Genomic DNA, 27,370 nt, shown 5'->3' with positions numbered 1-27,370 from the left:
ATATATATTCAATGCTTGACTGATTAGTCTACTGAAATTCAGGTGGGACTTTCGCGACACGGACGAGTTTGGCGACGATATGGAGCAGTCAAAATACAAAGAATAGGGTCACGTGAATTGAAGAGAAGATCTCTTGTCGGTTTGGAGGAATCTGATAGTTTCTTTTCGAGGTGCTCGTGTTTACCCACTTTCACTAAGGTGAGTCCCCTCCGAGCGCATGAGAACTGCAAGACGCTGCGCAACCTTAAGAAAGGGCTCGGAGCATGTATCATTGCATAGTAGACGATATAGCGACACGAATATATCTTGCCGTGAGCCTTGGAACTTGGCAAAGGAGTTGATGACATTCGGGAATGTCAAGGTAGGTAAGCCGGTATGGCTCGCTTCATAATCGCATGGTAAGATCTCGTCAATCGACAGAAGCGGAGTGCTGTTATATTTCTCAACTTGTTGCAGCCTCAAAAGCTTATTGAACTAACGATATGAATAAGTCCGACGTGGTTAAGTCCTAACGCAGGCCCATCACTTCAGGAGCGATGGTTCTTGCTGCCATTTCCTTGCTCTCGAAAAGTATTGCCTGCCTTCCATTTCCAGTCTATGACATGACTCAACTAGTCGTCGATGATTCTTGGAAGGATTGGCCGGCATCAGGATTCTTCCACCGCGTGAGCAGTTCTTTTTCTTCCTTTTTTCTATATTCTTTTATTTGTTCTTTCCGTCTCCTTTGTTTTCTCCCTTGCGATAATTTCTAGCGAGTTACGTGCACCAACAGTGGCACAACAGAAGGCATTTTATGATGATCATTGGTTACACCGTCTGCATTCTGGGGCCGGCGCCTCGGTTGGACTTTCAAGCAGTAATGAGGCGATAAGTCTGGTTCTCATATCGGCCATGGTCATCAACGAGTATGTCCGATCCCGTTACTGCTAAAAAGCTACTTCGTTCTCCCTATGCCGGGTTAGAAGCATTACTGCATAGATGCAACCACTCATCTCCCCTCAACGTTGTTCGTAACTTAAAATCACTAATTCTTTAGAGAGCTTCCCAGAGATGATACCATATTTTTAGCTGGACAGCATGGCGTACAAAGTGTCATTCTATTGGTCACACTTTGGAGCTATTTCTTAGTGCAGTTCTACATTGATTAGAGATTCGCGGCAGAATACAGCGGTTGAGGAATGCACGATCTGACCGAATCACCTTAGGGAACAAGGCTTCAGAGACTGAGGGCAAACCGACTTCATCGTTCTTAAGGCATAATTATTGAAGACCTCATACCACAGGGTATATAGACAGGTGCATGTCTTCTTGGGTAGAGTTGCACAGCGCGAACCCGCAAATGTGGTGGACTGGGCTGTTCAGCTGCTCTCATCTGGGCAGTCCGTGCCTTGAGTGGCCTGAAAAGGGGCTGCGAAGCGTCTTGGCATTAGCCAATGGTGCCGACCCTGCCTAGGGCAGCCTAAAGTTCATCCTCCACATCCTACAGGAAGGACCCGTTCAGATAACAGCAATGCAGGCAGCATTCAGGCCTATGCTTGCGCCAAGGATCTTGAGAAATCCAACTGCGGACTATAATAAGCCAGCAAATTGGACGTTCAGACGTCTCAGATCATCATCATTCCCAGTCTTAGTTCAGCACAGCACCGCAAATCAATGCATGATGGCCAAGCCGCAGGAGATTGTGTTCGACAACAGCGGCAAACGTCCGCTGAATGTCCCTGGCTTCAATTGTCCTTACGATATCGAACTTGGTTCGCAGTATCGTTTCCAACACGGTGCCAATGACTTCACGGCCCCGCGGCTTACCGCCCGCGAGATTGCCATGCTCCGTGTTATGAACGCCCTCACGGACAAACCCAATTGGCACAGCAAGATCCTCGACGAAGCAATATCCGAGAAGTGGAGGGCGGAAGCCCTGGGGATGCCTCTCATGAGTGAGAAGTCGTGGGCCTGGTGTCTTCAAGAGCTACGTGAGAAAGCAAAGGACTACCAGGAGAAGCAAAGGGTGCTCTGTCTCGACTCTGCGTCCAGAGTCTGCAAGTCAGACACGTTGGTGGGTGAGGATGTCCGATCAGCACTCAACAAGGCTGTACAGCCACTGCTCAACATTCCGGATGACAAGAAGGACTGGCACCCAAACTCGAACGACCAAGTTCTCAACTTGATACATCCATCTCTGTATCCGTTGGTGTTTGGAACCACCCAAGCACTGGTTGACGGTGGCGAGGTAAAATTGGGTGATCTGACCTCATATGCCCAGACCCGCCCCTCGCCTGTCCCCGAGGTTCGCGAGAACACGTCAAATCCGTATGGTTATCACCGACACGGAGTGAATCCATCGGAACGCTGGTCTCGACGGTTTCAATGGCTTCCTTGTGAGGTCCAGTTCAACGGCGATTCGGAAACTGGGGTGCGCATCACTTCGTACATTAACAACCTGCACCCACGACACCAGGACCTGTATGCGGCCATAGAGAAGGTGCTTTCCCTAGCCATTGAGCCTTGGAATGATATTCTTATTCATGGGAAATCGTACCATGGCCGTACTCCAGTACGTATTAAAACATGTGGAGCACAATTCTCAGTAGAGCTTCCAGACTGGTATGAAGGACTGTGGGAAATTGAGAGAAAGAAGGACGAGCAGCCCAAGGCATACGAAGAGGCTCTCGCCAAAGTCAAGGACTTTCTCACGTTACCAAACAGCGATGTCTATCAAGACACGCATGATAGTGATGACGAAGACGACATACCGCTTCAGGACCCAGCGTATATCGAGGAGTATGGCCTGCCGTCTGCGGTCGAAGAAAAGCACAAACGAGTGCGTACCGTCCTCCACCCCGAACCAGGAGTCTCCTTCTCCTATGATCAGTGGAAAGCGGGCCAAGTCAGTAACGGTGTTGTCAACCCGTATCGCTCAAGTGGTTGGGGGAGAAGAGAGATTGACCCCTTTGCTGTCACACATAAGTTCTCAACGGTAGACCTCCGGCGTGACTTTAGCACCCAGGGCCTTCAAGTCATTGTCAAACTCTCGAGTATAGAGCTAACACCTGAGAAAACGTCATATGCTGGTGGCAACTGGCATATCGAAGGCATGTTAAACGAGCATATCGTCGCCACAGCAATCTACTACTACGATGTTGAGAATGTGTCAGAATCGCGGATTTCATTCCGCAACGAGGCGGGTATGGACGACGAGAACCTTCAGTATGAGCAGGACGTCCATGGACCACTGATTGAGATTTTCGACGTCGAAGGTAACTCGCTGCGCGACGAGCCAGCACTGCAAACCCTTGGATCCGTCTCGACGCCACAGGGTCGGTTAATTGCCTTTCCCAACACCTTGCAGCACAAGGTTGAGCCTTTCCAACTCGTAGACAAGACCAAGGCAGGGCACCGCCGGTTCCTGGTGCTGTGGCTGGTTGATCCTCATTACAGAGTCGCATCAACTCGCAATGTTCCTCCTCAACAGCATGACTGGTGGGCCCCGGAAGGATATGACAAGGTGGACTTCTCCAAATTACCGCCTGAAATTCTGAAGATGGTTACAAGCGAAGTTGGCGACTGGCCCATGGGTTTGGAGACAGCCAAGAAGCTGAGACTCGACTTGATGGAAGAAAGGACACGTGGTCAGCAAGCGATAGATGCTGGAGTTGCAGAGTACAACTTCTGTGAACATTGAGTGATGCCAGAGAATAGGACATATGCCGAGGATGCGGCGAAGCATTAGCTCTGTTTTACACTAGATTCTTATTGTGAGTTCTATACAGTCAGTAGATGTTAAACATGAAAATATTTCGAAGAACGGCACGAGGATCTACCCGTTGTGGCATTTCAGCAGCAATTCATCCGTAGCTATCAGGTACTACCCAAAAAGGAACTCTCGGGCATTGAGTCTGAATAACTGGTGGTAGTCTAGACCTACGAGCGCCTTTCCCACCGAATCACAGCTGGTTGGGTGGGCCGAGAAAACAGGGAGGTATAGTCGGTCGGAGGGACTGTTGGCCTCCCGTCTATAGTCGCAAACTTCAAGGTCCGTACCATGGTCGCAATAATAGTACACAAGTTTATGTATGCAAACCGCTCTCCAATGCATCGATGTCTTCCCGCACCAAAGGGCAGATAAGGACTCTTCGTCCCCTTTGAGACTTTACCGTATCCGTAGTCTACAATATCCTGCTCTAGCTCTTCATCTTCATGGGCGTCCCAACGATGAGGATCCCACACATGTGCGTCGGGGAAGAATTCCGTGTCCATATGGGTAGTGATCGGAGAAGCCACGAGTACTTTGTCGGGGGTAATGATGTAGTTGGTGTTGGGTACGTGCATCGGGTTCTTGACTTTCCTCATGAGCGAGTGAATGGAGGAGTGGACTCGTAGAGTCTCCTTTACGACGTTCTGTAGAAGGGGCAGCTTGTCAATATCTTCGTATTGAAGGGGCTGAAGGCCTCCACGACCGAGGTTTGAAACCTGTTCTTGATAGAGTTCCTCTGCAATGTCAGGTCGGGAGGCCAAGCGAAGCATGATCCAGGAGCTAGAGGACGATGATGAATGTTGTCCTGCCATCAAAAGTGTGATCATCATTCGTGTGATCTCCAGGTCAGGGATCTGCTGGCCGTTCTTGTAAACGCAGTCCATCAAATGCCAGATCATGTCGTGTTGGCCGTCTGGTGCCTTTTTCCCCGAAGCCCGCCGTTCAGCGATTATGTCGAGATATATGGAGCTCATCTTTGCGTGTGCGGCATCGCGTCGTCGGTTTTGTGGAAAAGGTGCCCACGGCATCAAGAAGTTGATCGGTCGGAAGCCTAAGTCGAGATCGTGATACAGCTCGGCGCATTCGGCATTCAGCTTTTGTCGTACCTCCGCTCCCAACAGTGCCCGGCTCGCAGTGAAAATGGTGACTTCGGCCATGGCAGCGGTAATATCTACAGTGCCCAAACTGCCACTGAATGATGGTGTGCTTTGAAGGCATTCAAGAACCTCTGCTTCGATCAACTGGACGTAGGACTTTAGCGAATCATGTGTCAGTCCAAACTTGACGAATTTCTTTTGTTCCATGAGTTTGGCGTTAGGGCAGTCGTATATAATGTCCTTTCCGAATACGGGCGTCGTAAGCGGACTATATATCTCTTCGGCGTTCAAATCTTGTAGTCGACCGTTGAGTATGAACTCGTTGCCATCGAGACCGAGGTAAACCGTCATCTTTCTACCGAAGAGCACAAATGTGAAGATGTCTCCGTACTGCGGTTAGTCACTATGTCAGCTTCAACTACCAGAAGTAAAGTCACATTGGGTATGGGCCACATACCTTTTCACGACATTTTGAATAGAAAACGAATGGATCCGTCCCATACGAGATCGCATTACCGACGAATGGTATCCAGTGGAAGACAATAGGTGGCTCTGATTTGCTTCGAGGAAGAAACTGTCGAAGAACATGGGCAAATATTGATAGAAGCATTATGCACAACGCATGGATACTGAAGCGTGCCACGGTGTTGACGTCCATCGCTTTCGAAGATTGTGCTTGTCTCGCTGTCTCACGATGTAATGCAGGGTGCTGACTCTCATGGAATGAATATTTGAGATGAACGTCAAAGGTCGTTGGGCTTGATAGACGAAGAGAAAGTCCCCAAGAAGAATTGATGAAGAGTGGGTTTTTATACGCATGACTGAATTTGAGACCTTGCGGGCAATGAACTATCAGGGAAACCAGTCGCTGTTCTGCGTTGTGTTATATGAGCCAATCAGAAGTCGGCTCGTATTCGTATTCTTCAGAGGAACTTGTATCCAGGCGCCAGTCAGCGCAGTGATGGTAATATGGAACCGCCAAGGCCATCAACATGCCCTTCCCATCGAAAATAATTGCATCATGTCAAGAAGATTTCCCCTCTAGAGCCCACGAAGCCACCACGCATTGAGGTTTCGACTATGATTGGATTTGAGGTTCCGATGAATGGCGCTGATCCAGCTGCTGCCAATACAGGGCAATGCCACCATATCCGATCATGTGGCGCAGCTAAACGACCTAACTTAGAAGTCTACAGGGTAATGCGATAGAAAACCGGACGAGGTTGGCGGTCATGAGGGTCAAGCCCCACAAACAAAGGTCGTCCTGGGGGTACCGCGTTTGACCATGTTCACCGCAGTAACATTAGACAGCGATCATGCGTCTAGCCAACAAAAAAAAAGCTGAAGGAGTCTATATCGAACCTGATTCTCATTGTGGGCCATGCCCGACTACGCATGGAAAGAGACCCGAGGAAAAATCCAAGCCTGGGTGACCCAGTGTCTAACAAATGAACTCGATCCGGGCGATAAGTATGCGGGAACCTGTCAAGGCTCCGGACATGAGAGCTTCAATGGCATTGGACCATCGTTGAATGGCCAATGCGTGTTCCTATCTTATGTGGATTGGGCCTCAGTATTTTTAGAGTCGAGAAATTCAAGAAGATTGCGAGAACGCACCCCGTTGCAGGGGCTATGTTATATCGAATCAATGCTCACTCTCTCTTTCTCACGAGCCTAGTCATAATCTGTCACTGCAGCCAAAAATCAAGTAACAGATAAGTGTCAGACAGGTACCTCCGCCTTCTTCTCATTCTCACATATTTCGTTGCTTTGTTAGAAGCTTAGCAACATTGATATTGTTTTTCCTAGCTCGTGTTCACATGTTTTGGCCGCGCCAAATGTGAACACGCATTTGCAGCATTCCCGAAACTCCTCCGCGGTTATCGCCCATAACGCCTAGTTTGCTTTTTAAACAAAGTGAAAGTTTATGCGTATGATTACAAGTGAATGTAAGCTCAATTGCCTGGATGGTGTGTTATTGGATGGGAAGAAGTGTTGCACTTGGCGAAAATGCGGTCTTGTTTCACTACTTCCGCCAAAACGGTGCTGCAACGAGGCCATTGACTTCGGCATTCTTACGCTGTTGAAACTGCATTGCATAACAGAGATTCAGCTGGAGCCATGCACACGATTCGAAAGAGTATGTGTGATATGCGGATGCATGGACCGTTACTCGCCATTTCACTTCGTTCTCCAATGCTGCGTCGAGTGCAAGGGGCCTAGGCCATTTGTGTACTGCTCAAATAACACTTTTCATGCGCCACTGATAATACGATACATCATTTGCCACTATTGCTAATTTGGAAAAGCAAATCTAAGACTATAGGTTACAGGACTGACTGATAGTCTATCAATGCATAATTATGCTAACATCAGGCTCCAAGGAAATTCTACAGACGTCCACGAATTATACTACTTCAACTACAATGAAGGCCCGATGTGGGTGTCATATCTATCATTTGGCGAACGGTCCAGAACAAAATTCGTGCAGAACGGTTCCACAGCGTCATGATAAAGAAACAGGATCGCGGACGATTCGCTCGTCCCAGAGCACGTTAATAGAGATAACATAACACTATATTGACAGTGGTCACAACGATCATGCGGAACGGGCTTTTCCATCGCTTTAGAAACGGTATGAACAGATTGAGTTGTTCTTTGCTGTCAATCCAATATAACGACTGTTATGTTTTGGTCGACCATGCTGTTATGAGTCGTCGGATTTCCCTAGCAGCTCTGGACAGTATCTGCATCCTATTCTACTCAATAAATAGCCACTAGAACACTCCATTTGAGTTCTTGTGCTGCTCCGGAGGAAGAACCGGCTCGATCACATCCCAATGCTCGACGAACAGGCCATTCTGGTAACGCATATACTCGACACCCTTCAACCCGTGTGGACCTTCCATAATCTTAGTATGAGCGATGACATAGTCACCATCCACAAACATTCGATTCCATCTTATTTCGGGCATAACCTTGCCGTCGCTCCATGATCTCTCCGCAAACTCAATGATGGACTCGACTCCCGTACCCAGTGTGGCGTTGTGCTGTATGTAGTCTGGATGAACCATCTCCCGAGTACGAGTGTAGTTCCGGTACTTGAAGGTTTCAAGAAAGAGCTCAATGAGAGCGCGGCATCGCTTAATTTCTTCAGGGCCGTGGTTTTTGGGTTGATCTTTGAGTTGCTCCTTGTAAATCTGGTCGATCTCCGCTGCTACTTCAGGACGCGTCATTTTGAAGTGTCAATATTGTATAGAACTTTGATAGCAAAGGGTGTTGCAGCAAGGGGGGTCTTTGAACGATAGAGAAGTCTACAACAGTGAACTCGAATAAGGTATTTATAGAGACCCAGCTGGTGTCCAAGCTTAACTGCCGACAACTTGGCAGTACAGCATAATAATTATTAAGCGGAACCGGACAATTTAGGTAGCGCCGTCCGTACCTTGGACCCCAACTTTGACAAACTAATAAACCGGGGTTCCCGACGCATAAAACGAGACGCCGGCCCCACTGCTCTTGAATACTGCACGAAGATAGTCTACACCGTGAACGGTCTGTGTCTTGGGTTGCTGGGTATACCAAGGTATGCTTCTGCATTCCGCGGAACCCCCTCCACCGGGTCTTACGCTTCAGCTTCCCCATTCTTCCCCAACGTTGACAAGGCTTGACGGTGGATTCACCCCGCACTTTGGATTCCGGTGATCAGCATGAGGTCTTTGATGCTGTTCTTACTGTCTCGTGTCAACACCACCTTCACTTGCATTCTTACACTAAAAAGGGAATGTGCAGTTGTTATGCTTATGCATGTAGCATCTCCAAATAGACTGGGTTTCGGGTCGACGAAGGCGCACCATGGCATTTCTCCACAGCTCGTTGGACACGTGCGGACGTAAGAGTTGATCAAGTAAATCAGGCTCTTGGGACAGGTAACTGGAAGCGCTTTTGCCTCGTTAAGATATCTTAACTATGTCACTTAAAGCGACCAAATAGTGCGTAGACTCGCTATGCATGCGTCACCATGGCTAGATCTAGGGTATAGTCGTATATTCGAATGTGCCTGCCTGCCCGTCATATTTGCGCATCATCTCTTTGCGCCTAGAATGAGGTACTACTACAACATACTGCCTTTGATGGTTGTTCAGATTACCTACTAATCATCAATGGAGTTCACTCCCAGTTATGACAATGTTGAGTAAAGAGATCTTACTTCACAAACACCTCTTCTAGTTTTAACATCATGAAATCATGTTGAATTGGTTCTGGGCAGTCAATCCTCATGTCAAGGTGCAATTGAAAATACCCGCGCTCTCTTGCCGCTGAGATCTTTGGGTGCCAAACATTTTCACGAGCGCTCTATCGGCTGCTGTAGATCTGTCCTTCGGCGAAGTAAAAATTTCAAACCTTCGTCGCACCCTAGCAAGTTCCAAGTATTGAGGCTAATACTCCACCTTCAATAGTCGGTTTGGGGTGAAGCGGGTGTGCATGAGCAGTTGCAGGACTCAAAAGAACAGCATCGGTGAAAAAATTCCCACTGATTCAATTAAATATCATTCTACCTCACCATAATGTGATTTGAGTGCGGCCTTATTTCCCGCCCAAAAAAGAGCGTGGGCTGAGACATGGTCTTGTTCCCTTCGGCCGTCATCATATAACTTGAAATGGATGAATTGAGACATACTTCTGCAGGCAAGGTTAGCAGTTGCCGAGACCTGCAGCGTATGCAGGTGCACAGCCTCTCCACCACCAGATGAGGTGAGGCTCCAAGTCAGAAAGCAGAGCCTTGTGAACGTCTAAATTTAGATAGCCACGAGCGGGTTTTACCGAGTTGGGGGCTGTGACTCTGCCCGATCGATCCCTGCAATTCCAGCTTATATCTCTTTATCTAAACACAAGTTCGAGGAGGAGTTCGAGGCTCTTATTGATGCTTGAAATAAGTGCGCATTGCTAAAATTACAACGCGCTTATCCTTCCGACTGGAAAAATTGATGTGCTGCTCGGCACCGACGAGGAGGCTGCAAGGGGGATTAAGTTGCAAAGAACTCTGTAAGGCTTTCTTGAAGTATCAGCCCATGTGGCGTGCTAGGATGCGGATCCCGTAAGAGCCTCGTGAATTAAGCAATCGTTCAGCTGACTAGGAGGCTGGGCACCTGCATAGAAACAGTGGCACAGCATCCATGGTGTGTTACATATTGTCAGGTGTCTTACATCTTCCGTAGTATGAGAACCGCCTTTGAGGGACTGCCAAAAAAATCCTCTAGAACATGTTTTCGGAATTAAAGATCTTCGGCATTGCCTCGAGGCTGCTGACAAGTTTGTCGGTTTCCGATGATAAAAGGATCCGCCGTCTTCGTGGTAGCGTCTCTCGACTCTTGCTGTCCCTAGATTAATATGTTTTGCTGGCTCCGTGCTCTGCCGGCCCGTGAACTGGTTACTATCACCAGTACGCTCAAAGAGACAACACCATGTCCAAAGGGAGCAATATAACAATGGCTGAAAGTGGTGGTACTTATCAACAATTATTCGATAACAGCGATGATCAGAAGAACCCGGGACAGTTCTATCGCCAAAATTCTTTATTCAGACACGAGAAAAACAAAGCAGTCGTGACTAGAGGTCCAAATATACTCACTTACTGGATCCATATCTTGGCACTGGGCTGTACTGCCGCCGTGCTTCAACTTAGTTTTCGACAAGTCTATTGGGCTGATGAAAACAACTGGGGCAACTAGTAAGTACTTCTGGAAAAAGTTTCAGCCCTGTATCCCAAAAGCTAGCCTACTGTCTTCGGACTCACGCGCCCTAAAGATGGATACAGTCAACTAATTTTCAATATTACAGTGACACAAACAAGTGGTCCTTGGGTTTTGATCAAGAAGAAGTCGCCAATGCACTTCAATTTCCAGCAAAACTTCACGAGATATTCATAGTTTCCTCCCTATCGGCAATAATCTTCTCCATTGTCCGGCGGAGACTGATCGGGACCCGTGGTATCCCGTTCGGATTTTTGATGGGAGGTTACCAGGCTGGTTCTACTGAATACCTTTTCAGCAAGTCCTTTTGGGCCCCTCTCCGTCATTCTTTCATGAACAAAAAGAAAGGGGCAATAGCCGTTGGATTCGCAATCGGCCTGGGCATAGTGTGTAAGTGCTCAGAATGATCTGTAACACTGGCCTACTCGCCGTCGCGTTGAAAACGCAGGAGATACTTGGTGAAGTCAAGTGGCATTTCAACTGGACGTTTGTCAATTTTGATACCGTCGACTCAAACAGCGCTCTATGAACTTTGTGTGATCATAGCTAACTTGTGTTCTTTCTCGTCAAGATGCCAATGTCGTAGGTCCATCCTCAGCGGTTCTTATAGTCCCTAGTCTTAGCTGGTGGGAGGTTCGGGATCCGTACAACGGACAACACTACCCCGCATACATCGATGGTGATATGAGGGGCCTGTATCCCCAGAACCTTGACGCCTCTCTGGCCAGAGAGTACGATAGAAGATGTTCGACTTCATATATGACAAGCTCTTGTCCTGGGTCAGGAAATCCTGATCTTGTAGACTATGCAACCGCCTACGCCAACGAGAACATAGCCCCGAACATCACCTTGACTCAACTATACGGCAGGGCTAGCAGGGTACTAACAGCAACTAAGAATCCTATCGAGGGCAAAAACACGTCAGTTTCTATCGCATCTACGCTGCACTCAGATATAACTGAAATGACCGGTCTGTTCTGGCATTATGTCAGGTCAAACAGTGACGGTCTCATCCACAAAATCAGCAGGCCGCAGCTCACTCCGAATGAACGGTTCATTGTAAGGAGTCCTGTTGTCCAGGTCCAATGCAAAGGCTTCAGATGGCATGATGCCATTCCCAAGAAGGTCGAGCCTGCGTTCCCGACAGACCTATTCGCCGATCTCGCTCAGTCTGATGACAAATCAGGAATACCAGTGCCGCCACAATACTGGAACTATACCAGGCAGTTCTATGACAGAACCAACTTCACTTGGGTTAACTTGAAGGATGTGTCTTGGAATGGGAAGACTGTATCAGCCAGTATCGGCGCTCTCGCTTCTGTCCCTTACAGACGTCGTTTCCAATTGGACAGCGGCAAAGACGTTTCAATACAAGAGACCCTCCTGATACCATGTGTGTTGGATGCACGATGGACAGCCACAGATATCATCTACGATCCTACAGAGGACGATACCATTGTCGCAAACACCACCAATCCTACAAGCTTCTTTGGTGCCATCCATGATATCGATGTGAGGAATAAATATGGTATTGGAAGCATGATACTCGTGGACACTGCCTGGGCCGACCTTCTGAACGTACCCAACACTACGGCACACACTAAATCAGGCGAAGTTCTCCAGGTCGGGGCTATGGAGGCCATCATGATGCAATTCGTGGTCAATAAGACGACCGACCTTTATGACTTCAAGACCAATGACACGAAGCTTTCGAATTATCGATCATTCAGGCCTCCGGTGTGGGATCCTAGTTCAAACTACGTCGACAACACTACCGAGACGATTGCTGCCATCATCAGTCTCGCAATGGCCGACGGCCTCTCGCGCGTCTCTTATGGCTCGCGCGGCTACGCCATGGCGCTGGATGATCGCGACCCAGCTAACCTTACTATGGTCGACTTGCTAAAGCAGGCAGGGTCGCAGAACATTGGGCCTGAAGCGAATTTTACTCAGGAAGCGATCGAACGCAATAACTATGTGTCTTTAACGTTTGCGGTTAGAAGGTATGGCTGGGGCTATGGTTATAACACAAAGACAGCCAAGTTCGCGATCTCTGTTCTGATGATTCATGGAGTCGTCGCCTCCTGCTACATCATCTACGGACTGTTTCATTGGCTTTTCAATCAGTGGAGCAGCAGTTCTTGGGGTGATGTGGGCGAGCTGTTCGCGCTGGCTATGCTTTCCAGTGAACCCCGTGCACTCAGAGGAGCAGGTGCCGGCATAGACGAATGGGACACTTGGAAGTTGGACGTTATGGTCAGGGTGAAAGGCGACGAGAGAGTGGAACTCGTGTTTGGAGACAGGAACGGCGGGGCAGCAGCAGGCAATGAGGGTAGAGTTCGACACATGGAGAAGTACAGGTAGAAAGTTCGGAGATACAGAACGATTGGTTATAATAATGAAGATCTCACCCATACCATTCCAAAGTTGACTGACTCCTGGGGCCCGGTAACCAGGCTTACTGCCCATCGCATAATGTCACTCCACGGGATACCCGATATCAGTTCTTGAGATTTTATTTTGATACTGTTGAGAAGCTGTTTATCACTGCACTTTCACATTGCGAGACCGGCGAAACGATCGTTCATGACTTGAATGTTGTCATTTTTCGTAGCACGATAAATCTCAGCGATCATTAATCTCTCAATATTCCCAGCCTTCATGTTGCCGTAGACCCTGTGAAGTATGAGCTTCATCACTCTGTTCTTTCTCAGGTCCTAAACCACGTTCTATAGCGCGTAAGTCTTCCCATGGTGATTATGTAGTGTGAGAACTTCGATACAAAGCAATCGTTTATACTGAATCCTTTCCTACGAGTGTGACATAAGAGCAGGTCGGAAAGACCGGTGACATCCAAGGTCATGGTCCATTCAATTATAAATGCACAAGGCCAGACTTGCTTTTTTTACGCCTCGTGATTCTTTCGAGAGATCTCAAGGAAATATCATGGCTCACAAAGCTGTCGTTCAACTGGCCAGCACAGTGGTAGAAGTTGTTCAAGCGTTATCGACCTTGTGTAACCATGCATCTCGTAGTGCCACAGTGCTAAAGACCAACGGGACTCTATTTATAAACAGACTTGTTATAATCAGATTAAAGGCGAATCTACAAGACTGGAGAGTGCGTCATAACGAAGCATCCCATAACCGCTCTTGATGAACCGATTCTGCTCGCGAGGGTATAGCCGGTTACGAAACAGAAGAGAGTGATCAGTCATAATAACTTAGTAAGAATCAAATCTGCCGGGCTGAACTCAATGCTACGAGAGGAGTGATCAAGGGGCAAGCACTTTGCAGTGATGAAGTCATCTGCCGAACTCTTTCACATCTAAGATACTAGGTCAAATGCGTCTATACGTGCACACCGCAAAATATAACCTAGGCAATATGTTACAGTAGTGGCACCATGCAAGCCAAATTAACATCCTTTAAGGGTCCCTCTTCATTATGATCTGCTGCCAGTGTAGCTGTTACTACCAACTTTATCGTATCACTTTGTGTTTTCATACTTTCTCAACTCCACTTGAGAGTCCCTAGTCGACCAGTCTTGGCCTTGACTGTTGCGAGTCAGTATTGCTGCTTCACGTAGGATTTGTCAAAGATGCTTGCGAAGCCCCCCCCAGGTAGATGTTATTTGTGGCCTTGGTTGAGACTCAGAAGAGAGGTTGCGGTGCGCCAAGGTTCTCAGTGATTTGAGAAGCGTCGGCAGATGTCCAGTTACTTTACCTTGCAAAGTCAAACTTTGGACGACCAGAAGGAAGCAATGCGTATCTCAAGCCAAGCCACAAATGCGTTCTCGAAGTTCCACCCTCCGGGGGGCGCAAGCCTGCGCATGGCCCCACAGTTCGGCCGAGCGAGGCGTGGAAGCTGGTTCAACGTTGCACATCTGAAGATCATGGTCCTCTAAGGTTCGAGTATTAAACAGTCCCAAGTTACAGAGGTGACAACCGGCCTTCTTACTTCGGTCACGTCGATAAGCAATGGAACCACCCGGAGATGACCAATCGAGATTTCGGTGCTTGACCTACATGACATGCATGGGAAGTTGTGACCAGGGGACAGTAAAACACCAACGGCCTCGCCCCGTGTCGCAGAGTCCGAAACCTGGGTGGCGCTCGATCTAGTGCGCTCGCTCCAATGTCGGCAAGACTTGCCTGCAGGGGTTCGGCGATGTGTGGCTCACACTCCTTTCCCGCCTCGAGCATGTGAGGGATGCCTGATTCGCGGATCCTTCATCTTCATGGTTCAACTATCTGGGTGGCTTATTTCAGCCGGGCTTGTTAGTTAACGTCTAAAGGCGAATATGGGACATGACACTAGAATGATTCATGCCTCTTCGTTGCCATAATGTGGTCTCCCATTCCTTTTTCTAGCTACGTATTGTAGGTACCCACCCACGTGCGAGAATGAAAGGAAAGCGGTATGGGAAATCAACTTCTAAATGTACAAGGAGACGGAGGTATAAAATCATTAGAACAGAATATAGTCATGCCTCGGGGTTATTGCGGTGTATTGCCGAGTATACACAACCACGAAGACTCCCTTTCACCCCCAACCATAACAACAACCACAGCACAACAGTCGACCACCACGGAACCTCATTATAACTCACTCAAGCAACAGCCAAACCGACAGTTCAGCCCACTTCTTCCAGAAAAGCTTATGCTGCTGCAATGCAGGCTTGTTGCTGAGCTTGGCAGTCCGCAATGGTGGCACCATTGCCTTTGCCGCCATTCACAGCGTCCGAGCAGCCATTGTTCTGAATGTCGCAGGCTCGCTGCTTTGCGGCCGACTCATTAACGAAGGTATTGCCGCTTGAAAGAGATTAGCCAGGCTCCTCGAGGTACGGTGCATGAAGACTCACTTGACCGCAAATGGACGGCTGGAATCACCCGAATTCGTGACCGCGGGCGCGGCGACGCCAGCTACTGCCTTTGACGACCCCGCTGTTCTCGAGTTAGTAAATGACCTAGCAAATGACGTGGAAACCACAATGGCGGCTCAAAATGGCGGCGTCGACGCCGGCAGACTCTTCTACCGAATCGGCACAGCCTGTTCTTCCCGAGATATGGTGGCAAGCACAACCCTGAAGAGTTGCACTGATAACTGGTGAGGTGATCTTCTGCTACTTACTCCACGACCAAATCCTGTTTGTCATGGACGGTTAGCTATTTTACTGCAGGATGTCGAAGGTGGCTGCGGTGATTATGTGCTCTAGTGTCAGGTGACGGGAGGGTCTAGTCTGACGGTCAAGGGAAGAACCTGCTGCTGCTGCTGCGATGGTGGAGGAAGAGTCTGCTGGAGTCTGCTGGTGTAGATATGCTGCCTGTGCCTAGAGGATTGTGATGGGAATGGATCTGCTTGATTTGATGTGGGGGTAGGCAGGTGCCCAAGGCGACTGTCTCCCGTGCAAAGATAGACGGACGATGGAATCTGTAAGGAAGAAGAAAACATGGGAATTACTAACCATTTCCGCCACCGTTTTGGCCATTGTTGCCGGCATTCTGGCCAGCATTCTGGCCAGCGTTCTGGCCATTGTTTTGGCCATTGTTGGCGTTGCCTCCATTGTTGTTGTTGTTGCCGCCGTTGTTGTTGCCACCATTGCCGCCAACAGTGAAACGGACGCAATCATCCTGAGGACCACGTTGGGCAACGGGCATGAGGACGGGCTGGTGGTTGGCAGCACCAGTCATGGAACAAACACGGTAGTTTCCAGCGGGAAGTCCGCCAGTGACATCAGCCGCTAGCAGACCGTTGCCGTTGCCAGCATCGTTGATTCCCTTGAAGAAGGCAAATTGGGAGGCGTCAAGGGCCTTGGTCGGGTTCAAGCTGTTACCAGTGTCCTGGACGGAGACGTGAGTGTGACCAATAACATTTCCTTGGCCGTCCAAGTCCTGAGGAGCAGCGTAGTAAGTGTTGTCGGGGTTAGTGAACGTTCCAGCAGCCAGATTGTCAATTTGGACCTGGATCTTGAAATCCTGGTTCGCGGCGATGTTGTCTCCGTTCTTCGGGTTAACAAATACAGCAGAGATCATGTTGTTCGAAGCAGGCATCTTTCCCATAGCTTATACCCATGTCAGTAGAGGGCAGTCAAGACATCGAAGCAGCCACTTACGGATACCGTTGCAGGATCCTCCTTTTACTTGCAGACCATTGGTCAATGTCTGGCCCGAGCAGAAGTTGATGAAGTTGGCATTGTCACTGTAGACGAAATGTTAGGGACGTTGCTGATAGCCCTTCTATCATGGTATACGTACGTTTTAGACGGTGACTGCCCAGCATCGGCATTGGCCTGGCCATCCTGTGCGCTTCCGGTCTGAATGGCGTTTGCCTGCAAACATTTGTTGCCGCCGTTGTTGTTGTTGTTATTGTTGTTGTTGTTGCCTCCATTCTGGCCGTTGTTATTGTTGTTGTTGCCTCCGTTCTGGCCATTGTTGCCACCGTTGTTGCCGCCGTTTCCACCACGGAACTGACGAGGCTGGATTGTTCGGGTGGCTCGTCGGTGAAGGATGTCGTTGAAGGGGCCCCGAACGACCGAGGCTTCGGCGATGACCGAAAGGCTCATCAGCCCGAGGATCACACTCTTTGCCAACATGGTGCCTGCGATATGCTGATCCGAATCGAGTTTTTCTGTCCCTCTCCTGATTGGTGATTAAACCCCAAAGCAATAAAGTCTAAGTCGCGAGTTCAAAATGGTTCCAGACCGTTTTCGAAAGTAGAATAAAAGGTCACAGACACTCGGGTGAAGGTAGGTGGGTAGAAACAAAAAGGTGTTTAAAGGAACGAATGAATGAGACCACACTACCAGCGCAACTGGAAAGGAGGAAAGGAATGATAAAGTTGTTGGAAAACCCACGAACGAAATAGATGGAGAGATGGGGGGGAATAAAAGCCAAGCCAAGACTTCCTTATATACAATGTGAAGGATCTGGTTTCGAAAACGACTAGGCTCTTGGAGGCTGGTTCAAAGGCCAAGCTTTCCGCAACCGACACTACATCATGTCCCCCATGTCGGGTGTCATGGGCTGGAGCTGTACCCACAATCTCTAAACATCGACGGGGTATGTGGGAAGAGGTGAGGTTGAGAAGATGACAGGACCTTGCAGCACCCCCCGGCCGGGTCTCGAAGCAGGCTGCGGCAGAGGGAGAGAGTGTGTGGAGTTGCTGACTTTGGGTTGCACTTACAGTTTAAGCCCCTGTCCGTCCGAATCTTGGCTTTTCCAGGGGTCCTTGACAAGACTGAGGACGTTACGGACGTGGGAGAAGAACGAGATGGCAGCGCCGCACAGTCCAAGACGAAGCGGTTTTCTCATAGTCACCAGAGTGCAATCCGTTGATCACTGATCAGATGCTGATTTCCACGATGCTGGGCGCATGACTGATCCAACGCCGATGCTGTGGTTTGTACCGGATCTGCGAGGTAAAAAGATGCTCACATAAGAGGATCGGATCCTCGTGCCGCACACGGTTCCAGTCTACGCGACCGGCGGCGCATGTAACGACCGCAGTACACTCCTCGTCGCTGGATATTGCCGCGGCCCATAGCAGAGCAGCCACAGCCTACAGGCCGGCAGAGCGAATATCTCTCATGGGGCGTCCCGCGACGCATTCGTTCCGAGCATTACGGAGGTTCGCGATGCTTAAGAATGGCTCGATTGTGCGGCTCAAGATGTCGCAGGTCCCACATTTGACCCTGGCCGGCCGGGGTGGGAGCCAATCCGGGCAGGCCCCTGTTCTGGGCATCAGGCAAGGAACGTTTCGGCGCCAGGGGATGATGAAGCAGGACGAGACGGCAGGGCTAAGCGCGGATCTGAGCGCATACTGGAATTTGGGTGTAGGCGTGGGCGTCGCTCGTGTACAAGTCAGTGCGGGCTGTTCATCTCTCCCGCGCTGTCGGCCTGGCTGCCAGGTAGAGGTGCATACAAGCAGGCGACTCGGGATGGTACAAGGTCAGCGCAAGAAGGGCGCCCTAGGATCAGCGCCGATCCGAAGATAGAACACGGCGACTGTCGACTCTGTCACGGCCAGTCGTCTGCGAAACCAGGAAAGCTCCTCGGCCGAAGGTGATCTTGCGCAGGCAATCGCATATCATGTTCGCGAACCCAGCTCTGCGGCCAGGATTGCCGAACTGCTGTTTCTACCGAGCGACTTGGCGGTCTACGGTCGATGATTCCTCATCAACCGTCGGCTTCGATGGCACAGTCGCCTACGCGGCTGATTCTGTCGCGCCATTCCCACATGGAAGGGCTGCCAATGGCCTCCACCCGATGTAATATCGAGGAAAAGAAGCTTAATTCGATCCCAACACCCCTGCAGCTGGGGCTAAAGTGCTATGGCGGCGGGGGTGCTTCTCCACAGGGCATTTGAGACGACCCTCCCGCAGCAGATCTAGCTTCTTTGGTAGTGGTCTGAACCGTCCCCTTCAGTGTACCTGCAGCGCCTGCGACTCTGCCACCTCGCTAAAGGGTAGACGCTGTGTGCCCCCTTCGACACCCTCTCCCAAAATCCCGCCTCTCCCTTGCCTTGACCCTGACCTCACGGCCGCAGCAGCACCCAGATCTTATTGTGCCGAATCCCGAATCCTGGTGGGTTCATGTATGATCCGTCGTGCACGGGTGGGAAGGGGGAGCAGCGCAGAGCCTCCTTTGATTTCCAACCCTCCGACCTTATCGGCGTAAAATCCGGTTTGGTCGTTAGCAATGTCGCATAGCAATGGACTGAAGAGGGATCGTACTCAGGTTGGATCCTGTTCGGGCTGTCCACCTGAAATCCAGGTTCACGTAGCAAGATTCCCTTGTTGGCCCCCTTGGACCTCAAACCCCCATCTCACTGAATACCCTTGCATTGGCTTCCCAGGTTACTGAGCAAGCTTTAGGCGAATAACAGGTATGGGGATTCTGGCTATTTCGTGATCCGTCCTGATCACCGTCATGGGTTCACATCGCCCTCCGCCTGGGCACGCTGGCAGTTGCTCGATGCCCCCGAAACAACGTTCTTCGGAGGACTTGGGATGAAAAGCTACGTTTCAAACGCTGTCGCCTCCAGCGATGGGCCATGCAGCAGCACCATGAAATTCATCCAAGCGTACTGTTTGTTTCCAGGTGCCATCCAAACAGGAACGGCACATTGATGCACGCCAAGCCAGAATATCGGCCTATTTGGCGGTGATCGTGGATCAACAAGGTAGGGCCGCATCATATATGTAGCCGAAGGTGCTCTTAGGATGACAGCGAAAACAGCAATCTGAGGGAACACAATGCTTCTAGATCTGGCTTGCCGAAAGTAGAATCGTCTTGACTTTTGAGACCATCCTTTCCCAGTTTTGAGACCTTACTAATGTCACGACTAACGATCCTATACTACGAGACTGCGCGACTATATCGGCTGCCTGTTTTCTAACAGTAGGGGCACGGCCGCAGTGATCCCTAAGGTTTCCCCTGGGGTTTCCTCGAGCCTGGCAAACGCCATTTCCCTTAAAGCTGCGAGTCAGCAGTCACGCACTGAGAGTTCAGCTCTGGTTAAGATCGTGTTTGAGGCATGTCCCACAGTCGCCCATTTGAAACAGCGAGACCCCTTGCCTAGCGATGGGTGCAGATCACGTGCAGTCTGCGAACAAGTCCCATCCTCAACGATGGGGGAAGTCAAATCATGAAACCTGCGAAAGCTTAGATGAAAGGCGCCAATCGAGCGCTTTGTGACGTTGTCAATGTTTCCGATAATGGACGGCAGGTTGTCGGTACATGCTCGGATGACTGCATTCTCGACGCCTTCTGTCGAATAGCCGTGGGTCACTTGCCTTGAATGCCCTAGGTGCCCCGTTTGACGGGCGGGGAGTTTGAAATGCAGCCCATATACCATGGCAGAGAGCGCTCTGGTTGTGTGTCGTGGCCACTCCACTCGCGGATCGCCATAGCAATGCTTGGTCGATGGATCTCCCAGCTGCCAACCCTGTAGTCTTGCGCTTGGTTACAAAAGAGGCCGTCTCGAAGAGCCAAGACGGCCCAGGAACTTGGCCGAGAAACCGTGCGCAATGGCTCCTCTGGTTAAAGGTGCATAAGTAAACAAAGCTATCTTTCAGTATGCTCCTATATAAACAGTGCCCCCCCTGCCGAATATACCCACGGCGCCTGGCGCATCTCGAGCCCCGATATATGATTCATGTCGCAAACATAAACCTTAACTTAGAGCTCACCAACTCCGATGGTGTTACTCGTTGCCCGGATTCTGTCCGCGATGAGATCCAACCAAGCAGCCAGACGATATCCAGCCCGTGCGACCTGAATCTCGATGACAGGAGCAGCCTTCTCAAAATACTCGCCGGCAAGCTGTTGGCCAACAATGGCCACAGGACCTTCTGGAAGTACTAAAGGTGACTCGTCAGTTAAGCTCTCTTTGGTAAGCAAGTTCTGCGGAGTGGGGGTGCTCACCCGTCGAGCAAACATATGCGTTCGACTCGTTTGCCCATCCCAAAGATGTGGCAACGGGATCATCCAGATCCATGCCGGCGGCCCAGAATTTGCTCTCGGCCATGTATTTGCCCGTCTTGATCTCGGAGGTCAGGTTGGCGGCCCAGGTATGAGCAGCCTCATATGGCTTCCTGCGGATTCCACCTAGCATCTTCTCCGCGATGCTGGAGTCCCACACGTGATGAAGGTTCAGCTCTGCGCGCTCCCACTTGACCTCGATGCCATTTCCTCCCCGGGCCACGTTCTCGGTGTGCAAAGGCTGATGGATGTCGCCGACAAAGTGGATGACGAACTTGGCAGCCTGGTTCCGCCTCCATGGGAACAGCTTGCTGTCCAGCAGCTGGGTGGTGTAGTTCTGGATCGAACTGACCACGCAGCCGTCCTCTTTGCAGTCCCGGTCAAAGTCGACACCGCAGTACGTTGGCGGGTCGTCCTTGGCGTCAATGAAATGGAAGTTCTTGGTGAATTGTCCCCATTTGGTGTATCGAATACTGTCTGCCCATGTTGCAACTCCTGCCAAGTAGTGCTCGGTGTCATTGCGTAGCAGCTCTTGGAAGTAGGTTGCCGTCTCCTCCTTGACAAAGTTGCTGGCAAGATAGGCGACGGTAATGTGGCCCAAGCCTATGGTGTTTGTTATCAGCAAGCCGGGGTGGAATCTATAGAGGGCCACGAAGACTCACTACCCCAAGCGGCAGCGCCAGGTAACAAAAGCCCAAAGGCTACGGCGCCGCCTGTAAGTCTCATAGCTCAGCTATGGAATGGGAGTTGGTTGCGGCGGCGAAGACACTTCGACGCTACAGGGGAGAATTCGATCAAGATGTCGTCAAGTAGGAAAGACGTTGAATCTGAGTGGAAGGCTGTTACTAACGGTCTCACTTTAGAGTGTTGAATCCGCAACGCGGCGTAGAGTTAAACTGGGCTGACACGTCGCGCTGGGCCCCCGTCTGCCTGTGTGCCAGCTCAACTCGCGACGCCTGCAGGCAGTGGGTTGCTGCGGGAACGTGACTCCCCTCAGATGCTGCCTGATTCGCCCGTGGCCGGCACTCAGGTGACCGTGTTGCGGCCACTGGCAGTGAGACACGGTGGGACCGGAACGGGGCTGTAGAGGATAACAATACTAGAGTATTGATTACAGTACCGTATACTTTGTGTGTGAATCCTGCAACTGTTTACCAGCATGCTGCTCAAGCAAGCCAACCACAGCAGCTATTGAACGGAGACCCGCGCGCCAGCTGCCGATGAGCGCAGCTGGAGGAGCCGCCGCCGGCTCGACTAGTTGTGGGTTGTGGAGTGCTGGCCGCACACCGCAACGACGTCACGGCGCGCTGAGGAACCGCCGGGCTCTGAGTGGCCCATTCCAGGGCGATCTACCTTGCCAACCACCCACAGCTCTGTGTGGGGTGGGGGCGGCAGACCCGCAGCTAGCACGCGCTAATGGACGACGCCAAACTGTTTCCGTTCAGCTATTACACAAAAGCCTTATCTCGGTATCTCCAGCAGTTGCAACTTAGCGCGATAAGAAGAAAATCCTGGTAACAGGATCATGCCCCATGCCATGCCGGCTCGGCTGACTCTTCTTGCCAAACCCCACGATCGCATGACCTAAGACCTTTCCGCCGCGAGCAGACGGCATCTTTCTGGGCTTTATACCACACCATACGACCTCTCAGTCTCCAGGGGCCCCATCTGCTGTTCCAAGCCTGTACACCCACGCGCGCGGACGATAAGGCACTCGTCGACAATGCCCTTATCTCTGAATGTCTCGGCCAACGAGGCCTTGTCTGGCATCTTTGGCAGCATAAGCTTGACATCTTGGATATGTCTTCTGGTGCGTGTTACCGGCGTCCACACCGGGGTAGAAAAGCAATGAACTGGCAGTATTAACGTTTCCTTCAGCTCCCTCAGCTTATCACGAACTACAAAGCAAAGAGCGCCGAGGGCCTGTCTATGGGCTTCCTTGCCATATGGCTTTTCGGCGATATCGCGAACCTGTCTGGTAAGTGACCACAACACCGCCTTCTTGTTCCACCCGAGCCAGCAGATCAATACATGGGACGCTGTTATCGCATGCGCGTCCTTACGCAACAGCTCACATTGTAAAAACACGCCTCGTTCCTAACACGGCGCTATGGCACGTGCTCTGGCTAACAGGACGACCTGACATATAGGTGCTCTCGTAACAGGCATTGCGCCGACAGCTACTACCCTGGCAGCCTACTTCTGCTTCTCTGACCTTGTCCTCATTATGCAATGCCTGTACTACAACACGATCAACGCCCGCCGGGCCCGCCAGCGTACGCGATCGACCGGCACCGAGGCCTCGGAGGACTCCCCTCTCCTCAGACCCAGGAGGAGGTCGTCGACCGGCCTGCCTGGCTCGCAGCGCCGCAACTCGACCCGGCACGAAGAGTCAGGTTTTGACCCTATCACGCGGATTGTGACGGGCGAGGACGAGACCCCGGATAGCAACCCCTGGCTCCACAACTCATTGAGCCTCGCCGCCGTGTACATTGTCGGTGCGTTGGGTTGGTTCGTGTCCTACAAAGTAGGCGCCTGGGACAAGCCCGAGGAGCCGGATGTGCCTACGACGGCGTCGCCCGTTGCCATCGTTGGCATGGTATTGGGATATCTCAGTGCTCTGTGCTACCTCTGGTACGACATTGCTCCCCCGGCCACCTTGAAGATTAGAGACTAACTATTGCCAGTGCTCGAATTCCTCAGATTCTCAAGAACTACCGGGAGAAGTCATGCGAGGGACTTGCCCTCCTGTTCTTCCTCCTGTCCCTGTCGGGAAACCTTACCTATGGCGCAAGTGTCTTCAGTTATTCGCAAGAGCCGGACTACATCATCAAGGCAATCCCATGGTTGCTGGGATCGCTGGGCACAATGGTGGAGGACTGCATCATTTTTTACCAGTTCCGGATATACTCGCCTGAGCGCCAGGCAAAGCCCAACGGAACGGCTTGAGAAATGACCGCCGTCTAGACGATAGCATTGCGCTTTGGCAAGCAAGCCTCTGCCTACCACGGAATTGCATCTAAGCGGAGTTCAGGTACCTGATTTAATAGCATTCGGGACGATTCGCACAATCACTTGCTGCACGGCATGATATCGGAAACGCGAGTTTTAATAATCTGAAAAGCAGCCAGCTAGTTTCAAACCTTGATACGAGAAGGCGTCAATCGATTTGGATTATACCTATGCAGGAGGTGAGCCTTCGTCAACATTAAGGTTGTGTGGTCTTTGAATGTTGATATATTGTGATTGATTTCCCAATTATTATAACAAGAAGTAAAGATCCGGTTGCCACAAGTCAAATTAAATTTGCATTCCCAGATCTTGTCATAGCCCTCCCACCCATCGTCTTGATTGCTCTCGTCGACTCAACATCCGGGTCTGGGTTGGAGGCGTTAGATCAACGATGAAAATGATGCTTCCAGTCTAGTATTGATGATATTCTCTAAAGCCCCCCAACATGCCGGCATCTCCTGCGCTCTGTGTGCCGCTGGAGAAACCGGGGATTTGCGAGATTGCAGTCGTGGCTCCGAAGATAGAGATTAGTTCCTTGAGCCCCAGCTAGATATTTATTCGAAAATGTTTGATTAAAGCCGTCGCAAGATTTCTTCGTCGCGAGCACGAGATCAGTTTCGCAGAGGTCTATGTGTATGTTAGTCTTATATGTGCGAGCCAAGAGTCAATCACTGAACACATACGCGCAACCGTTCGTTGTCGTGACTCCGAAGAAGCAGTCATCCGCACCCTTAGGAACAACTTGGTTCGCCCTGACGGGTGTGATGACTACGCCAGCGGATGCCATGGTGGCGGCCAAGGCCACAACGAGTGCAAAAACGGTCTTCATCTTGGATGTTTGTGGAGGCTGTCTCGAAAGAGCTGTTTGTGTAGAGGCAAGCTATGGAACACAATGTGTTTTGTGCTCGGGCAGCGAAGGTGGCGATAGTAGTAGCAGACCAGCTGTCGAAGATTATACTCAAAGATAGTAAGGTGCGAAATAGCGGACAGAATCGAATACACGCTCCAAAGGCGGTTGCTTGGAAAAGAATGGACGAGAAAAGAATGCACGTAGATCACTGATCTTCAGACTTGTTCAAGAAAGGGAAAAGAGGACTGTAGAAGAAGGAGACGGACGACTACGACGTGGGGGATGCAAGAGGAGACGCCAGCACCTGGAGCGAGCGAGCGAGCGTCGTCAGTTCACCGTTCGGTCGCGCGACAGGGCCCAGGGAGCCCCAGGCCTGGGGCTTGGGGCGGAGGGCGAAGAACAGCCCTGGGTGGCGCCTAGCACGAGACAAGACACCGCCAGAATACGCAAGCAAAGTCGTACGAGAAGCCGGCGCTTGAAGCAGAAGCAGAAGCACGGCATCGTGTGAGACGTCGCCCGTCGCAGGGGCCGGAGATGATGCTCTCAGTTTCAGGGTCGAAACGAAACGGAGCGCTGAGTGGCCGAGAGCGCTTCGCACGCCGCTTGATCACCAGCACGCGCGCTCCAACAGCCCACCGGTTGATTGCATCGTCTAATCTGGGCAACTCCTTCGGGATAGTAGACCATGGGCAACTAATCAATACCTAAGATCACTTTCTGCGAGATTGAGGCTCTCGGGCGCGGTTGGATTAGAGTTGTTGGCCGCTGTTTGGGCTTGATTGATGGACTGGACGTCAAAGGACTCGATGGTGGTGGGTGCATTGAAGGAGCGGCGCCGACTGGGAGGTTTGGGATTGGTGGGGCAAGGGGTTCGAGCCGACAGGGGCCTGGGGGTTAGGTGTCGGGAGTCTGGGTTGAAAACGCGTCCCTGACATGACACCTGCGCCCAGGCACACCCGATTCCTGCTGCAGAAAAGCGGTCGAGGCCCAGCTGGCATTGCCGAAGAGCCAGGGGTCTGGAGAGCCTCATCATAACGTAAGCCACGAAATCCTCCTGGTAAGAGAGCCGGATGTCGTCCATCCTCGACCGTCTCGACGATTCCAAGCTGAGTGGTATGCTGGAGGGCAGGCAGGCTCGACTCTGGACCCCCTGTCTGCGGCTTACGCACACACAGCAGACATCCAGTCTCACTAGCTATGCGTGTGCTTGAGAAATAATTGGCTTGGCTTAGTAATTGCTTCTCGTAGGGTGCATTCTTTCCTGAGAAAGTTGCGCGACGAGATATACAGCCAGTTCCCTCCTTAAGACCTATATCTTGGCAGGAGCCCTTTCGGTGTTTACAGCGCGCTTGTTTGCGTAAAATATGTACACATTCTATATACACAGTCATCAATTCTCAACCCTGGCTGCCAGCGTCAGTCAAGCGCTTCGCTCTGATACCCAGGGGCAACTCCTGACATGATCACGAACTGTCTACATCGTCCTATATCACCCCACGGGGTCATGGGGGCCTCTCAATATGGGATAGGTAGAACTACAAATACCCTCAACGCCTACGTCTACTTTACCTCCGACGTGACAATACCACAAATCAGATTTAGGCTTCGAGAACGCGCGGTGGCATGAAAAGAACTCTACTGCGGTGTCGACAATGCAGACCCGCAAAAGGGGTAGGAAAGGCGAGCCAACACCAACAAGTCTCTGCGTCAGGCGATGTTGTACCAGTCTTGTTCTCGACACATCTACAGCAGTAAATCGCCGGGTTGGATGAGAAGTGACTGACCAGTTCTTCATCTTGACGATGGCCTCGGTACGACGACAAGCCGGGCTTGTCTTGGCGGTCCACGAAGTAAGTGCATCACCCGACATATTACTTACGGTACGAGAAGTGTCGAGGGTCTGGCCATTCGGCCAGCGTCCATTTTGCGGGTAAACACGCAGAGGCTCGTCTGACTGAAAGGCTTGTCGCACCAAGTTGCGTCCGGAGTGCTCGTCACGAAAGTCGAAGAACCCATTTTAGTGCCTTGATAATACACACCCGAGTCACCATCATCCTGGTGATATCGTATAGATGGAATAACTTCTCGTTCTTCACCTGGAATATGCGAATCAGGGGCAATTCCAGCCTTTGTCGTACGCCATCTTTTCTTCTGGCTCATAAATTTCCACGCAGCGATTCCGTATTACAGCCCTCCCTTCCACACTCTCTGAAAGTACCGTTCATTACCGCCTGCGGTTGGGCCCTCCTTAATAATGTAACTGCTTCGAGAGGCAGAAGGCACTTCCTTATTTCCATTTGAATGACTGGAGTTACCTGTTGTTTAATGTCAGCTCGGGATGCTGTGCGCAGTACTAAAGACGTCTGCCGAAACTCCGTTTTCATAGTACACTGGTTCATATCCCGGTGCAGAATATCCTCCAAG

General features: G+C 50.8%; 8 protein-coding genes across 8 annotated transcripts; 3 read left to right on the top strand and 5 right to left on the bottom strand.

The window, feature by feature from the left end:
* Window positions 1-1,660: 1,660 nt before the first annotated feature.
* On the top strand, window positions 1,661-3,679 carry JN550_002033 (uncharacterized protein; the record flags this gene model as incomplete). The annotated part of the gene is made up of 1 exon (XM_049313284.1): window positions 1,661-3,679. One exon carries the CDS (start codon window positions 1,661-1,663, stop codon window positions 3,677-3,679), a length of 2,019 nt encoding a protein of 672 aa, XP_049176094.1.
* A 239-nt stretch (window positions 3,680-3,918) lies between these two features.
* Window positions 3,919-5,506, bottom strand: JN550_002032 (uncharacterized protein; the record flags this gene model as incomplete). The annotated part of the gene is made up of 2 exons (XM_049313283.1): window positions 3,919-5,238; window positions 5,306-5,506. The coding sequence occupies 2 exons, from the start codon at window positions 5,504-5,506 to the stop codon at window positions 3,919-3,921; spliced, it is 1,521 nt and encodes a 506-aa protein (XP_049176093.1).
* Window positions 5,507-7,625: 2,119 nt separating this feature from the next.
* JN550_002031 (uncharacterized protein) lies at window positions 7,626-8,084 on the bottom strand (the record flags this gene model as incomplete). Its single annotated transcript, XM_049313282.1, has 1 exon — window positions 7,626-8,084. One exon carries the CDS (start codon window positions 8,082-8,084, stop codon window positions 7,626-7,628), a length of 459 nt encoding a protein of 152 aa, XP_049176092.1.
* A 2,229-nt stretch (window positions 8,085-10,313) lies between these two features.
* JN550_002030 (uncharacterized protein) lies at window positions 10,314-12,965 on the top strand (the record flags this gene model as incomplete). The annotated part of the gene is made up of 3 exons (XM_049313280.1): window positions 10,314-10,579; window positions 10,690-10,991; window positions 11,173-12,965. The coding sequence occupies 3 exons, from the start codon at window positions 10,314-10,316 to the stop codon at window positions 12,963-12,965; spliced, it is 2,361 nt and encodes a 786-aa protein (XP_049176091.1).
* A 2,295-nt stretch (window positions 12,966-15,260) lies between these two features.
* Window positions 15,261-17,195, bottom strand: JN550_002029 (uncharacterized protein; the record flags this gene model as incomplete). Its single annotated transcript, XM_049313279.1, has 5 exons — window positions 15,261-15,414; window positions 15,465-15,546; window positions 16,068-16,664; window positions 16,716-16,801; window positions 16,858-17,195. 5 exons carry the CDS (start codon window positions 17,193-17,195, stop codon window positions 15,261-15,263), a joined length of 1,257 nt encoding a protein of 418 aa, XP_049176090.1.
* A 3,586-nt stretch (window positions 17,196-20,781) lies between these two features.
* On the bottom strand, window positions 20,782-21,810 carry JN550_002028 (uncharacterized protein; the record flags this gene model as incomplete). Its single annotated transcript, XM_049313278.1, has 3 exons — window positions 20,782-20,963; window positions 21,028-21,687; window positions 21,747-21,810. 3 exons carry the CDS (start codon window positions 21,808-21,810, stop codon window positions 20,782-20,784), a joined length of 906 nt encoding a protein of 301 aa, XP_049176089.1.
* A 997-nt stretch (window positions 21,811-22,807) lies between these two features.
* JN550_002027 (uncharacterized protein) lies at window positions 22,808-24,033 on the top strand (the record flags this gene model as incomplete). Its single annotated transcript, XM_049313277.1, has 4 exons — window positions 22,808-22,894; window positions 22,963-23,062; window positions 23,235-23,718; window positions 23,772-24,033. 4 exons carry the CDS (start codon window positions 22,808-22,810, stop codon window positions 24,031-24,033), a joined length of 933 nt encoding a protein of 310 aa, XP_049176088.1.
* Window positions 24,034-25,214: 1,181 nt separating this feature from the next.
* Window positions 25,215-26,027, bottom strand: JN550_002026 (uncharacterized protein; the record flags this gene model as incomplete). Its single annotated transcript, XM_049313276.1, has 3 exons — window positions 25,215-25,548; window positions 25,651-25,833; window positions 25,903-26,027. 3 exons carry the CDS (start codon window positions 26,025-26,027, stop codon window positions 25,215-25,217), a joined length of 642 nt encoding a protein of 213 aa, XP_049176087.1.
* Window positions 26,028-27,370: the final 1,343 nt, after the last annotated feature.

Source organism: Neoarthrinium moseri (assembly GCF_022829205.1).
Source record: "Neoarthrinium moseri strain CBS 164.80 chromosome Unknown scaffold4_Wmoseri_CBS_16480, whole genome shotgun sequence".
Taxonomy (NCBI): Eukaryota; Fungi; Ascomycota; class Sordariomycetes; order Amphisphaeriales; family Apiosporaceae; genus Neoarthrinium; species Neoarthrinium moseri.
This window is presented reverse-complemented; position numbering and strand designations above follow the sequence as displayed.